Genomic DNA, 15,098 nt, shown 5'->3' on the forward strand with positions numbered 1-15,098 from the left:
AAGACTTGGTCATAAACACTCCCAGTAAAAAACTGAAGGTAAAATGGTATCAAGTGTTTGATCTGCATAGATAAATATGAATCAGAATTTGGCATAATAAATTGCTGATATTATTTTAAAAATCATAACTTGGTAATACATAATACTTAAAGGCACAATATGGGCTTTCCTTCACATTCTGTTTTCTCTAGATTCATTCAGCCTAAATACATTCATAAAAAAGTGTACTTGTGGTTTGGGATATTGCTCACAATTTCAAAAAGTTGGCCAAGTAATAATGTGTAGAGCAGGACAGAGGATCTGTGTACGAGGATGTGGTGACAATTCAGAAATGTCTCCAATGGTTGACTCATGCATTTCCATAAGGCTGAGTTTGCATCTCCCTAAAAATAGAAGTAACTCAAACTTAATGGTTTCCATCACAAAGGGCTTTGAGTCTCTTCTCCTTTCAAAGACACAGTCATGTTCCTGCCTTGTTTCACAAAGCTTAGCCCTTATTCCTCTACTGTTGGGTTCGCTGCTAATCATTCCTTCCCAACTATATTTAAGGTTTTTGAGGGCGAGAGAAGGTGTCTCATTTAATGCATGCATGTAGTTATATGTAGCAGTTAGTGTTCTATAAAAGCTTATCTTCTGGTGGCTGAGCAGGGAGGAGCTGTCACCAGCTCCAGATGATATCCCCTGGATCTGTCAGTGACTCAGCTGGCTTCCCATTGAGACTAGCTTAAGAGTGGGGATTAAGAGTCCAGATGTTGGAGCCAGATTGAGCTCACCGATTATCTTCACTAAATTTACTAACTTCCTTTTATGCTACAGACTGGTATTTCCAGGTGCTTTGAAGTGGCCTACTTATCTCACTTAGCCCTTATCCCATAGCTGTAGCTATGGCGATAGTTTCAAAATGGCACTAGTTAGTGGCCCAACTGTAATTGCTTGGCTCCCAGGCAAAATTTAAGCAGCCCCACCTACCTCTATGCTTCATAAAGTCAACTTCATGAAAACAGGTAATCACCTCTCTCTATGCAAGGAGAAAAAGGAGGCAGGTGAATGTTTCCTCTGCATTCATTTGTATGTTCTGTTGCTTTTTTGGCCACAATACTGACTTAAGATGAGTAGATATTACCTTGGGATAATGGAAAAAACTATGAGTGAGAGCTGAAGACTTACTTAGGCTCTAGCTCAGGATCTATCCAAACTTAACAATTTATTAAACCTTCTAAACATGAGTTTATTTATCCACAAAATGGGTATATTATTGTAAAGATTGAATTAAATCATGTATTGCGAAACTTAAGTGCTAACTCATGTAAGATCTTGTTAGCAAAGATTCTCTGATTTGCTCTTTATTCTTTGAGTGACTTTTGAAGTCTACAGGCCGTGGCTACAGTGAAATGCTGTGGCATCTTGCTTCTTGTAATGCTGTGGCTTCTCTTCATCCTTAGCTCATCAAATTACCGAACACAATCAGAGCCCCTACTTATGTCCAAGGGAGACTGTAGGTATAGTGGTTACCTAAGAGGGCTCCAGGGACTGATCTGTTTCAAATCCTGGCCTTAGCACCTACTGGCTGCATGTGGCTTTCCTTCCCTGCCTTCCTTTCCCAGCTGTGGAAATGGGGGTGATAATCTTCTCAGGGTGCTTGGGACAGCTGTCACTGCACTCGGCACACTACACTCAATACACGTTACCCAACAGTATCATTACTGCCGGCCACACGATGCTGTGAAGGCGACAAAGTACATGAAACGTGGTTCTGGCCTAAAAGAAGCCCTCAGTATAGTTGCATATAAGATAAAGAAATGTCTGTAGCAAAACACAGTTAACAACTGTTCCCAGTGAGGCAGCTGGAATGAAGAGAGAGGGCTTGAGATCTAAAACCCACCTTTGCCGTGAACAAGGTGTGTGACTTCCACAGTCACTTAACTTCCCTTGGCTTCCCCTATCCTTCCTTGTCCAGTGGGAATAATGAAACCTAAGAGTTGCCATAAAAATGAAATGGGAAGGGCTTCCCTGGTGGCGCAGTGGTTGAGAGTCCGCCTGCCAATGCAGGGGACACGGGTTCGTGCCCCGGTCCGGGAAGATCCCACGTGCCGCGGAGCGGCTGGGCCCATGAGCCATGGCCGCTGAGCCTGCGCATCCCGAGCCTGTGCTCCGCAACGGGAGAGGCCACAACAGTGAGAGGCCCGCGTACAGAAAAAAAAAAAAAAAAAAAAATGAAATGGGAAAAAGGGCATAGGGACACGTGACATGTGACTGGTTCATGCATAGTAGGGGACAATAAATGATGGGAAATATGATGACGACAAAAAGGTGCTGCAAGTAGGTATGTGGCTAATCCCCAAGCTCACTGTTAAACAGTAAACCTGTAGAGTTCACAGGAAGAAAGATCAGGCAAAGCTAGATTTGAGGCTGCCTTGCAAAGCCTGCTACTCTTTTTCTCAAGCAGAACAAAGCTTTTTCAGAAGCAATTCTGAGAAATCCTATTTGACTTTTTAGCTGACCGTCCTCACCCTATGTATTCACCATTCACGTCTAAAATTTATCAAAAGTGATCGAATGTTGCCTATCTGTTGTCAGCAGCATCGTCCCTTTGCAGAAGTGGGTAGGCGTTTATTCTCTTCAGCTATGCAAGCAGGTCATAAAGTTCATCATTCTCTCCCAAGTTATATTTTTCTGCAATTCTTCTCTTGCATAAGTTGGAATACAGGTTCCTGCAACTCATAACAAATACAGACTGCTACTGTACACGCTAGAAAAAAATTCATTTTAAGAAAAATTTCAGCACGTGGAATTCAGTTCTTTCAAAGCAGCATAATTCAATGTTTCTTCAACGTTAATGCTGAACTTAGAAAAAATTCTCATCCTAGATACTGAATTTCATTTTCTTTTATTTGTTCTACTACTAAGCTTTTTTTTTTTTTTTAACCAACTTTTTGGTTGATAGAAGAGACACAGTTCTTTTCTTTCTACCGTTGTGTTTTGGTTAGCCATTTCGGAAGCTTGTTCAGTTTTTTTAAAATGAAAGAATGTCTACATTGTCTTTAAAGCTGAACTCTTTTACCCACTGTAATATCTCATGATCTCGTGAGGATTTAAACTGTATTGATGCTTTCATATAAAGCTCCTCCTTTGTCATTATTTCACGTTTATGAGAAAGTAGGAGTATATCTTATCCTCTACATTTTATGGCCTATAAATATGAACAATATTGAGTATTTTTATATGTAGGTTGTTATTATCAACAGATTATGCTCCATCATAGGTTACTAGGAGAAAAGCTATAATTCCTTGTGCTATACAGTATATCCTTATTGCTTATCTATTTTATACATAGTAGTTTGTATTTGTTAATCCCATACACCTAATTTGCTCCTTCCCTCTTCCCTTTGGTAACCACAAATTTATCTTCTATGTCTGTGAGTCTGTTTCTGTTTCACATATACGTTCATTTGTATTCTTTTTAGATTCCACATATAAGTAATATTATACAGTATTTCTTTCTCTGACAACAACCATGTAATTTAGGTGGTCTTATTTCCCCGAGATATAACTGAGCTATACCTAAGATATACTGTGAGATATAACCAAGAAAACAGTAGTATAGAAATAATAATTCACTCAAGGATTATCAACTAGTGAATAGGTGGAGCAAGATTTAAAATTACATCCATCCGGCTTCCCTGGTGGCGCAGTGGTTGACAGTCTGCCTGCCGATGCAGGGGATGCGGGTTCGTGCCCCGGTCCGGGAAGATCCCACATGCCGCGGAGCGGCTGGGCCCGTGAGCCATGGCCGCTGAGCCTGCGTGTCCGGAGCCTGTGCTCCGCAACGGGAGAGGCCACAGCAGTGAGGCCCGCGTACCGCAAAAAAAAAAATAAATAAATAAATAAAAATAAAATTACATCCATCTAATTCCCATACCCACCTTTTATCTGCAAGAGGTCTCTTAGAGCACTTGAGTGGCTCTCTGTACTTCCTAATTGATGGTCTTAGTATATCATTATATGCTGCCTCATAATATTGTAGGGCAGTGTAATAAGATTGTTAAAATGGTGGAGACTTCTATTTATAGTTACAAGCTACAATTACTGGTTATTAATTTTTTTGTATGTACAAGGTCCTGTTTTCTTCAAAAGACTAAATTCTCCAAGGGTAAGGACCATGATTATTTATAGTTTTACAATACCTAGCATAGGCTTCAGAACAAAGCTGGTATTTGAATCTATTTTACTGCAGTTAATGCCATTAACTATTTTTTTTAACATCTTTATTGGAGTATAATTGCTTTACAATGGTGTGTGAGTTTCTGCTTTATAACAAAGTGAATCAGCTATACATATACATATGTCCCCATATCTCTTCCCTCTTGCATCTCCCTCCCTCCCACCCTCCCTCCCACCCCTCTAGGTGGTCACAGAGCACCGAGCTGATCTCCCTGTGCTATGCGAATGCCATTAACTATTAATAAATTTAGACTGAAGGTAAACCCACTTAGTGTGTGCCTTTCCTCACTTGTGCATATTGTTACTGGAAAGGAGAAAGTGCTACATTTTATTAGTTTTGTTTTTATTATATATTATCATATCTAATATAAATGTAATATATATTAGATATATTCATATATATATCTAACCTAATCCTATCTAATACATATATATTAATATATATTAGATATCTATATCTTTTTATTGAAGTATAATTGACTTCAAAATTGTATTAGTGTCAGGTGCACAGCATATTGATTCTGTATATATATATATTTTTTTTCGGTACGCGGGCCTCTCTCTGTTGTGGCCTCTCCCGTTGCGGAGCACAGGCTCCGGACGCGCAGGCTCAGCGGCCATGGCTCACGGGCCCAGCCGCTCCGCGGCATGTGGGATCTTCCCAGCATGTGGGATCTTCCCGGACCAGGGCACCAACCCGTGTTCCCTGCATCGGCAGGCGGACTCTCAACCACTGCGCCACCAGGGAAGCTCTGATTCAATATTTTCATACATTATAAAATGATTCCCACAATAAGTCTAATTACCATCTGTCATCATACAAAGTTATTACAATATTATTTATTATATTCCCTATGCTATACATTACATCCCTGTGACTTATTTATTTTATAACTGAAAGTTTGTACCTTTTAGTCTCCCTCACCTATTTTCCCCAACCCCCCCTTTCTGCCCCCTGGGAACCACCAGTTTGTCCTCTGTATCTATGACTCTGTTTCTATTTTGTTTTGTTTGTTCATTTGTTTTGTAGATTCCACATATCAGTGAAATTACATACACACACACACACACACATATATTGTATGTATACATAGATACATATATCTTTGTTAGACCTGTGTTCTGGCCCTAGCTCTAAAACTTACCACATGTGAACGTTACTAAATTCTTTGAGCTTAAATTTGCTCATTTTTAAACAGAGTGACATGTATACTATGCCCATCTCATAAGAATTATAGGAAGGTTACAAAGTATGGCACAGGTGAGTATTTTCTGAGAACTACAAGGTCTCACATTGATAGATCATGCTATCCAATTTTTCTTTTGAATGTTTTCAGTCTTCTGTGTTTATCTGCTCCTTTTTTTTTTTTATTCTAAAAGTAAAGATTAGGTCAGAAATTGAATGAAAAGATGATTTTAAAAGTGACAGGAGTCTGTGCATGAAAAGGCTAGAATCAACTCTGGTAATTTGTCACGTGTTTGAACAATGAGACAGATGCTAACTGGCACTGCTCAGATAAGGCTGTAAGACTTAAAAAACAGCAGTAGATATTAGTGTGTCAGGAACAAAAAAGAACCACGCAGTAGTAAAGACAATTATGTACTGAAGCAGGGTTCCAAGGCAGGCTGCAGTAACTCTAGCTTCTGTTCAATTGCCTGAGATGGTTGGTGCCCCTCCCCATTAGAGTCTGGAAGTGGTAACAAGTGACATCTTGATGTGATTTTCTGGTCTCAGTTTTGCAACAGTCAAATGTTTTATACCATTGAGCTTTATCATGTGAGTTAGGTTTCTGTTTACTAGGAAGCCCAAACTGAAAGACTGTTATTAGGTTTACTGTAAGCAGTTTTGTTGAATGGAAATTAAATTTTATGGCTGTCCTTAATAGAAAAAAAAATCTTCCGAAACAGGGAGTAGAATGAAAATTTAAACTTGAAAATACTTTCTTGTACAAGTATTTGTGGAACTAAGTTTAGATGAATTTCATCCATTTCTTTTCCGGATATAAAGGCGTACAACTAAAAGGTTGACAGATTCATATTACTGATCATCTATTGTGATACTAAGTACTTGTGCTAATGGATGATGTACAAATTCTGACATCCAAAGTACAATTATTCCAGAAGAATAACTGCTAAATAAGCACACTTATGGTCATTGCTTTACAATTAAAAAAAAAACAATTCCAGATAATACTATATTTAATGGAGTATACAAGAACTGTAATTATTTTTGATCACAAAAACAATTTTTTTAAATCTTATAATTGTTCAAAGTATTAAATATTTTAATCTGGAGGTCAACAAAATTGCAAATGAGGAAAAGCCTTAAAATTTTATTATGGTTTTACAGTATAACGTGTGGCTTCTTAAGTACAATTCCTAGAGAAGCTATATTTCTAGATGACTAGCAAAATGACTGCTGAAATGCATTAATTAACCTTTACATTCACATAAAAGTGTTTTGTGAGAACAAATGTACACAAAATGTTATCTTAATCATGACTAATAAAAATGGGTTACATAAACACAGGTTTTACTACTGCAAATGTCTCCTTGACAAATGACAGGACCTGATTCCTTTATTAAAAGATAATTAGAAATGTTTTGCAAGGGAGTCAGAGCCTTCCCACAGATCTCTCTTGCCTGAGTGTCTGCTCTTGAGGTAACAAGATGGAGAAAGTCTTGAAGCAATATCTAATGATTATGTTAAATGTGGATGCCATGGCCGTATCTCTCTTTTAGCTCTAGATTTATTTCATAAAACAAAATATTAAGGTTAAACATCTAGGGTCTACGGAACCAGCTAAGAGCCCATTTTGAAATGTGTCAACCGGAAGATACTGATTAGATTAAGTCAGAATTCTTTTTTTCCAGAAAAAAAATCACTGTGTCCACAAGAGAAGTCCCTGCTGTGTTCTTAGTTGAGCCTTCAGAGAGCAAAGTGATCCCATACATTAGAGCCCCCAAGGTCTTATAGCTCTCTTTCACCAAAAGCCTAAATCATAGCAATTATTTTAATAAGCCCCAGGTTAGCTATTAAAAGTCATTAATTTGAAGGTATTTCATCTTCAAGGTGGATCTGTGCTCAGAAAGGATAAGACCATCTGGCTTGTTAAACAAAATAGCAGTATCACTGGTTCAAACCCCATGATGGGAACACCTCTGAAGTCTAAGGGTACTGGTTAAAGGCAAAGATTCTGGAGCCAGAAGGCCTGGGTTCAAATTTTGGATCTGAATAACTGTGTGACCTTGGGCAAGTCATTCCTCTTTTCTGCACCTCAGTTTCCTCATCTGTAATAGTACATACTTTTTAGGGTTATTGGATGACGAACATGTTATATAACATGTTATAAATGAACATAGCTAATATGTGTAAAGTGCTTAGTGCCTAGCATGTTATATACACTATATAAGGATGAAAGCAATAAATTAAAGTAACTTCTTATAGACACTCTGAAATTTACTTCTATGCCAGAGAAATGATCCTTGAAAACAAGCAATATCACAGGAAAATTGTTGATTGAAGGACCAGTCAGGAAATTTTTTGCCTCATTCTTCAGGGTCCACTAGTTTAAATTTCTGTTATCTCCCAATGAAGTATACATACAGCTACAGCAGACTGCTAGGATTAAACACTTAAAACACACATTACTTTTATAATGCTGTCTTAGCATGTCTTCTTCCTTTTTAAATGTACCAGGAGTTGCAAAATTGAAAGTTCCCTAGCTTTTGAGAGACCCTGAAATGAACAGTTAAGAACAACAGGAACAAAGGGATGGATAAGCTTTAGGCTTAATCCAACTTCATGGGGAAAAAGTACATCTTATTATCTCTATGGCCAGTTTTATTTGGGACCATGTTTTTAGTGCCCTATTTGGGAAACGGTAAATTTCTAATTTGAGATATTTCATGCATAGTATCATTTTTGCAGGAGAGCATTTCCCGAGATGTGGTGATGTTTGCAGGGTCAGCCACCCACTGCATGCCAGGACTGACATAGTACATCTTTGATGATATTCCCTGAAGACCCATTTTTTACCTCTAGGTTGACTTTCTTAGAAAGTTAGTATAGAATAATGGAGTTCCTTTATTGGCTTAAGTAAGCAGAAAACACACACGTAATGTTTTCAAATATACAGCCATACTCAATAAATTATTAATAATTTGCTCATGTGGTATCCAGGAAGAAATGTTCTGTTAGATAACTTGGTAAGTAAACAGTATGGGATATGCTGAGAGACAACTTTAGAGCTGCTCAATCCTCTGTGTTAATTTCCTTAGTATGTAGAGTATTTGCAATGAATTAACTATATGGTAAATGGGGTTACAGACTTTTGCACTATATTCCATAACTAAAAGTTTCCGAATTGAACTTTTTGTTCTGCGCATTGTTTTGTAAATGACAGTAAACTAGCAGTATTGATTTATCGTCCTTCTCAACTGTGCTGCAAGCCACATTCATTTTTTTCTTACACACACACACCACCCCCCCACCCAAACAGAGTCAAATTCTTATTTCCACATTTCTCTTGAAGGTCTTTTGCTGAATCCTGCAATATGAATATATTTTAAAAATCCAATTAAAAGAGAACGATGGCACAGAACACATAACTCCCAGAGGAATAAAATCCTTAAGTATATGAGTTTGGAGGTGAAATATTTTGTAAAGATTGCCATAGATTTGAATGTTAAGACATAATGCCAGAGCTTACTGTGGGAGGAACGTGTATATCACAATTTTATACTGCTTAAACTGATGTGTTTGGTGGCTAGAATTGGCATCTTCTGGAAGCTTGTTAGGAATGCAGAATATCTGGCTTCAACCAGACCTACTGTATTAGAATTTGCATTTTAATGAAAATCCAGGGTAATTCGCATGCACATTAAAGTCTGGGGAGCATAGTAATATGAACCTATTAAATATTTTACGGTTGGATTATAGTACATGACATATAAGAGAAAAAGAATTTCCTACCATTGCAAACATTAAAAAATCCACTTTTGATAATCCTAAAAATTAGTTTATGCTTATCTGTTTCTTCTTATTTCATGAAAATTAACATCAATTTTCTACTAAATGATAAAACTACAAGGAGGTACTCAATAATTATTGAAAGCTGACATAACATTAGATTTAAATATTCAAGCTGAAATCACACTGGATTTGGTTTAAAAGTTATCCTTTAAATGGAAAAAAAAAAAAACAGGAAGTGGGAAAAAGAGTAACAGCCAGTTTGGGGGGCCCCCTCTCAGTATCACATTGTATCCACCTGCTTTATCTACTAACTTGACATCTCTCTGGAAGTGGTGAGTGACATTCAGGTGTGTCCTCAACACTGAGCACATTTTAAATAAATGAATAACTAAACAATGTTTTTGTTTAATTATTCCTTTATTTAAACATTGAAACATTCTGTTCCTATATAATCTTGATATTACTACTGACCACCGTATACTATTTATCCACTACAAACCCCCTAATAACATAAATGATGTTACAGTAACAACGTAATGATACTAGAAAGTAAAATCATCAGAATACTTAACCAGGACCCACACCTACTTCCAGATTATGAACATGGCTCATTTAATCTCGTCTCCTTGAGAAAGTGTACAAACTCTTTTCATTCACTAGGCTAAGCGTGGCATTAACTTATCCAATAAGCAATTGAATGCTCCAGATAAAAGACATTCTTAAATAGCAAGTATTTGGAACAGGGTTTAAATCAATCTACTTCTTTGGAGAACCTGAGTGCCCTCTAGTGGGGTGAAAAGTTAATGCAGACTCCAAGCCTTGGTTCTGGAAACATCTGGGTCACTGGCTAATTCCGTTTTTTTTTTTTTTTTCTCCTTATCCGGAAAATTTCTTGCATTCTTCACATAAGGTCACAGGTTCTGTGACAACAGAATAATGTGTGTTTTTCTAAGACCGCGGAGGAAAACTGGTGTGCCCTGGAGTTAGATATAACAGCTTGGGGTGGCCACACCCAAAGCAGTTAGCCACTAGCTCTGAGGCCAGCTTCATCCAGCCTGTGTGAGCAGTGAGCTATTGGGGTGGGTGTATAGTCGGTTGGAATAAAAAACACGAGTGACCGATAAGTCAGGAATTTTCCTAAAGATGGTCTGGATTTATCAATGACAAAAATCCTCAATTAATTATGTAATTGACTTATCCTCCATTTCATTTTTAATTGTACAGATTTAACTTTAAAACTCTGCTTAATGGCTACTACCAAATATTCACAGAATTGAGTAACTATGTTGATTCTAAATTACAGGGAGGAAAGCTATTTTATTGCGTGAACCGGCTTTATGACACTCTGAGAGGACATTTCTTGAATCTGAGGAAAATGTAGCCTCCTGCAGCATTTCACCATTGAGAACAAGTTATTTGAAGGTAAATATATTGTGCCAAATGATTAAATGCTTATTCCACGATCTATCCATTAACAATTAAAAGAATATGAAAGTAAGGAAAAGTATTTTTAATGCAACAGATACAATTCTACTAAAACTGTTAATGATTAAGGGCAGAGACAATTGCTCTGACAATAAAAACACTCCCTTCCCCCTTAGAATAATTTAGTACAATTATTCGGTAAGTCACATCACAAAACCATGGTTAATTCTAATTAACTTTAAAGTTGTGTATTTTAATATGACAAACCATCCAATCCAATAATCATTGATAATTATCATTGAAAATTTTATTTTCTTTCAGAGAATTTTACCATGTGTAGGTAGACAACCACCACCCGGTGTATTAATTTATATCATTAAACCAGTTACCTGCCTTGAGCTACACTGGGTCAGTAATGCTGCTACACTGGGTCAATAATGCTTACTGCAGGCTCAGCTTACTCTCCTGGTACGAACTGTGCATATAAGATTAAGTGATAAACTACTGCTATTTCTCTTTCAATTTTATCCTGAAAATTTGACAAAAATCCTCCTCTTTACACTTCTAGTTATTTATATATCCATTTATAAGGTGCCCACTTCATTAGAGAAGATAACAGGGAATATTATATGCACCTAGTACAATCTTGCTGAATACAATAATTGTTTAATGAATCAGGAAAAAACTCCCGCCCTGGTGATTAACTGATTATGCTTTGCAACTGGAATGACTTCAAAATCCATTATTTTAATAATGCAGAGGTTGTTCTTCTTTTCATGATTTGCTTACTCATGGCAGAAAGGGCCTTTACGTTTGTCATATTTGGGGTGGGATTTTTATTAATGGGATGGTGGCTATTTCACCATCCATGCTTCTGTGCAGAATCGAGTCGGTATTAAGAATCAGCAATTGGAAGAAGAGTTTAGGAATAAAAACAAAAAGTTAAAATTTTGTGCATAACCTATATTTATATATTTATAGATAGGGTCTATGGACTACAAGGTGAAGATCAAAATATTTCAATTATATACGGATATTTTCATCCATTGCGGCCACAAACAATTCTCCGCGGAGAATTTTCCAGCAATCTTTGGCACACAAGCCCTGCCCTAAGCAAGCACCTGCACTTGTATCTGACCCACATGAACGTACGAAGTCCCTACAGGAACCGAACATGTATTTGTTTTATAACGTAAAATGAAAGGGGGAATGCATTCTTTTTTTTGGGGGGGGGTTGGGAACAGGAGGAAGAAAAGAAAAGTGAGCACAACAAGGGTTAATCCTTATTCAAATGCAGTCATTCAAACCTTTTGAACAAATATGGCCAGTGAGTCAGGAAACAATAATAATAATTTAAAATAATAGCAATAATGCTGCTGCTGCTGAGTTTGCAGACGCCCTCCTGCAGCAGAAACCTCTGGGTGGGGGTGCAGAGTGCAGAGCGAGAGAGCCCCCACCTCCCATTCTCAGAACCTTGCCGGACTGCCAGGCGAACCGCGAACCGCGAACCGCGGGAGGCCGGGGTAGTTCAAGACACTGCGCAGAAACCCGTCTCCCGGCTGCACCCACGAGGGCGAGCGCCCAGCCCTGGGGAGGGGAGCGCAGGGCGCGGCGCGGAGCTCTGCAGGGCTGGCTGCGCTCCACTCGCCGGCTCGCCACGTGCGCCCCCATCCGGCCAGTGGCTGTCGGGCCTGGGCCCCAGCTGGGAAGGGTGGGGCCGAGGCCCTCGCTCAAGGAGCGAGGGTCTCTCCTACCGAGACCATCCAAGGGGTCTCCACCCAGGAAAGCATGGAGAACAGGGCGTGGGCCGTGGGCTTCGGCTACGGGAAACAGCCCCATGCTCCACGTGCTGTGGGAGGGCGAGAAGAGACCCTCCCCGCGCTCCTAGGAAGGGGTCACCTCTGCGGTCCCGCGGCCGGCTGGGGTGGGGCGGCGCCTTTGTGTGGCCGGGCGGGGCTCGAGCCGGCCTTTCCGCAGAGCCACGCACTTGGCTGGGAGGGGCTCGGCGCTGCGACTCCGAGCAACGCCCGCAGTCTGCGCACATCGAGGGGCCCCCGGACTGTTCTGGACTGCGGGGCTGGAAAAAAGGACTCTAGGACGGCAGACCGCTCAAGGGCCCCTCCCCAGCCCCTTTTCCTTGCCCAGTATCTGAGCCTGAGGTCTTTCCGGCTCCGCCTGGGAGGGTAGGGCAGGGCGGAGCTGACCAGCGCAAGCCCTTTTGGCCTCTTTCCCCCTTCTCCGCATCCCGCACCGGGTCCCGCGGAAGGGGTGCTTCCAGCCGCCACCCGACCTCCGGTCCCTCCCTGCCTGTTTCTCCCGGGGCCACCGAGCGCCTAACCGAGGGGTACTGGAGGCGCAAGACCCGTTGGGGATGGCGGCCCTGGATCCGGAACCTCGTTTGGTCTCTGCGTCTCGACCGTCTCTCCGATACAGGCTGAGCCTATGAAAATTGCCGATATTTGGCCCTGTCTGACGTACAAAACATGTTTCACTTGGCTCAGTTTAAGACCTTGACCTCTTTTGTGTCTGTATTATTATGTATACTCTTATCTAGGTTCCAGAAGCTTTTCCCCCAAACGATCAAATGAGTTCAAAGAAGGCTTTATCGCGTTTATGTCTAATAACCCTATGCAATGCGGTTTTGAAAAGAAAAATGTTAACCCACTTTTCCCCCCTTCCCTCTGTAAAACGGAACAATATGGCCAGGGTGGGGAAGGCGGGGGCAATGGTCAGGTCTCACTCGGAAGCCGAGGCTGGGAGTCGGGAGCGCGAGGCTCCGGGCGTGGCGCTGCTGTCTCCCCAGGGCTGGGCTCCTGGGCGTCGCGCTGCGCTCCGCACCCGGCCCCCTTTCCGCGGCACCGGGTTGGGGGGAGGGGGGAGGGGGAGGGCACCAGCGCGGCTCCGCAAAGGGTGGGGCCATCCGCATTGTGTGCCCAGCTCTGCAGGTGCCTCCCCCCCGGGACGGCTCGTCCTCACACAAAGAAACCCCACCCCAGAGCCTGCGAAACCGCTGTCCCTCCACCCCTCCCCAACCGCGCGCTTCCCCGCCCCTGCAGCTGCCCACCCGCGCCCTCCGTGCCCTCCCGACTTCCTGTCTCCTTCCCCTCCCTTTCCCTAAAACAAAAGAGTGTAGGTCTCCCCCCCCCCCACTGCCAACCCCGCCCCGCGCCCTCACCTCTCCGCACCGCGCCCCAGGACTATCAGTTTTTCCGACCAGACAATGCGATACATTTGCCCGGTTCTTCTCCCGCCTCCCTCTTCTCCACCCATCTTTCAAACAGCCTAGATGGGACCAATTTGACTTTGCATTTTTCTTTTTCCTTTCTCCCGCCCTCTTTTCTCTCCCCTATTTTCTTTCTTTTTTCTTTCCTTTTTTTAACTAGAGAAGAAATAAAGGATGTTACAAAGCACTTTCCAAAATGTCCCTTAACCCCATTTAAGGCATACAGTTCGAGTAGACCCCTCCCCCCCCCAACGACTGAGCCCTAATTTTAAATATGGAAACAGAATAAATTCGCTACCCATGGGACGGCAACTTACCTTCTTCCACCTTTAAAAAAAAAATCCTTAGCTTTAGATTTTCAAGGATCCCCTTTTTGCCCTCCCTCAAACCCCAGAGCGGCCTCCATCCTTCCCGATTGCTATGTTAACAGTAATGTCTTTTTCTCTATAAAATATCTCCGAATGTCTTCCAAGCTGTAAGAGAGAGGGTGAGAGGTGGGCTCCAGGTCGAGCCGAGGAAGAACGAGGCGCGATGCCTTACCCATTGCTGTTTTAGCCATTGTAGGGATGTGCAGATGCTGAGCGTTGGCGAAGGCGGAGGGTCCAGCTACAGCAGCGGAGAGAGCGAGAGAGAAGACTGAATAAGGCACTGAGTCTGCAGAGTGGGACCGTGCGAGAGAAAGAGCAAGAGGCAGGAGCCCATGAATAATTATCACTCAGAAGCTCAAGCAGATTGGCTCCCAAGGTCCCCTGACATGACTCCCGCAGAGTCAGAATCTCCAAGCATTAAATATTGATCGGCCAATGGTGCTGGAGTACAAAGTACCAGAATGCAGTTTGAAATGGAAATCAGTCCTTCCCTGCCAGCTCCCCCCGTTTTGGGGGCCTGATAGTACAGTCCAAGTAGAGTGGAGCCTTAGCCCAGAATCCTTCTAGGAGCTAAGAACTGGGCTGTACCTACCTGGGAGCCAGGAGGCTTGACTTGATTTGCACGTGTTTCATTGAACAAATAGACATAAAACAAGGAAAGGGATTCAGAGGCCTGAGAAGTCTTCATGCCATGCTGACTGTCAGAAACATTTGCTTCAACACTGTTTTTACTCGTTCATGTTTCCTCTTTCACCTTTGGCCATGTCTCTGGTAGATTCTAGTCTCTCAGGGTGACCTCATGTCTGGCTATGGTGGTAACTCAGAGGAGAACTGCACTATTGTCCTTTGTCTCCTAGCACATCTGAACTAAGATGTCGCTGGACTC

At 41.5% G+C, this 15,098-nt stretch overlaps 1 protein-coding gene across 1 annotated transcript in view; it reads right to left on the minus strand.

Moving 5' to 3' along the window:
• The window catches only part of STMN2 (stathmin 2), a 52,390-nt gene extending 37,828 nt beyond the window's left edge, over positions 1-14,562 (minus strand). The window contains exon 1 of the mRNA XM_067712009.1: positions 14,385-14,562. Within this exon, the coding sequence (XP_067568110.1) occupies positions 14,385-14,403 (19 nt within the window). The 5' untranslated portion in view covers positions 14,404-14,562. The remainder of the gene's footprint in view (positions 1-14,384) is intronic.
• Between the last annotated feature and the right edge of the window lie 536 nt (positions 14,563-15,098).

Source organism: Pseudorca crassidens, chromosome 17 (assembly GCF_039906515.1).
Source record: "Pseudorca crassidens isolate mPseCra1 chromosome 17, mPseCra1.hap1, whole genome shotgun sequence".
In the NCBI taxonomy this organism is placed as follows: Eukaryota; Metazoa; Chordata; class Mammalia; order Artiodactyla; family Delphinidae; genus Pseudorca; species Pseudorca crassidens.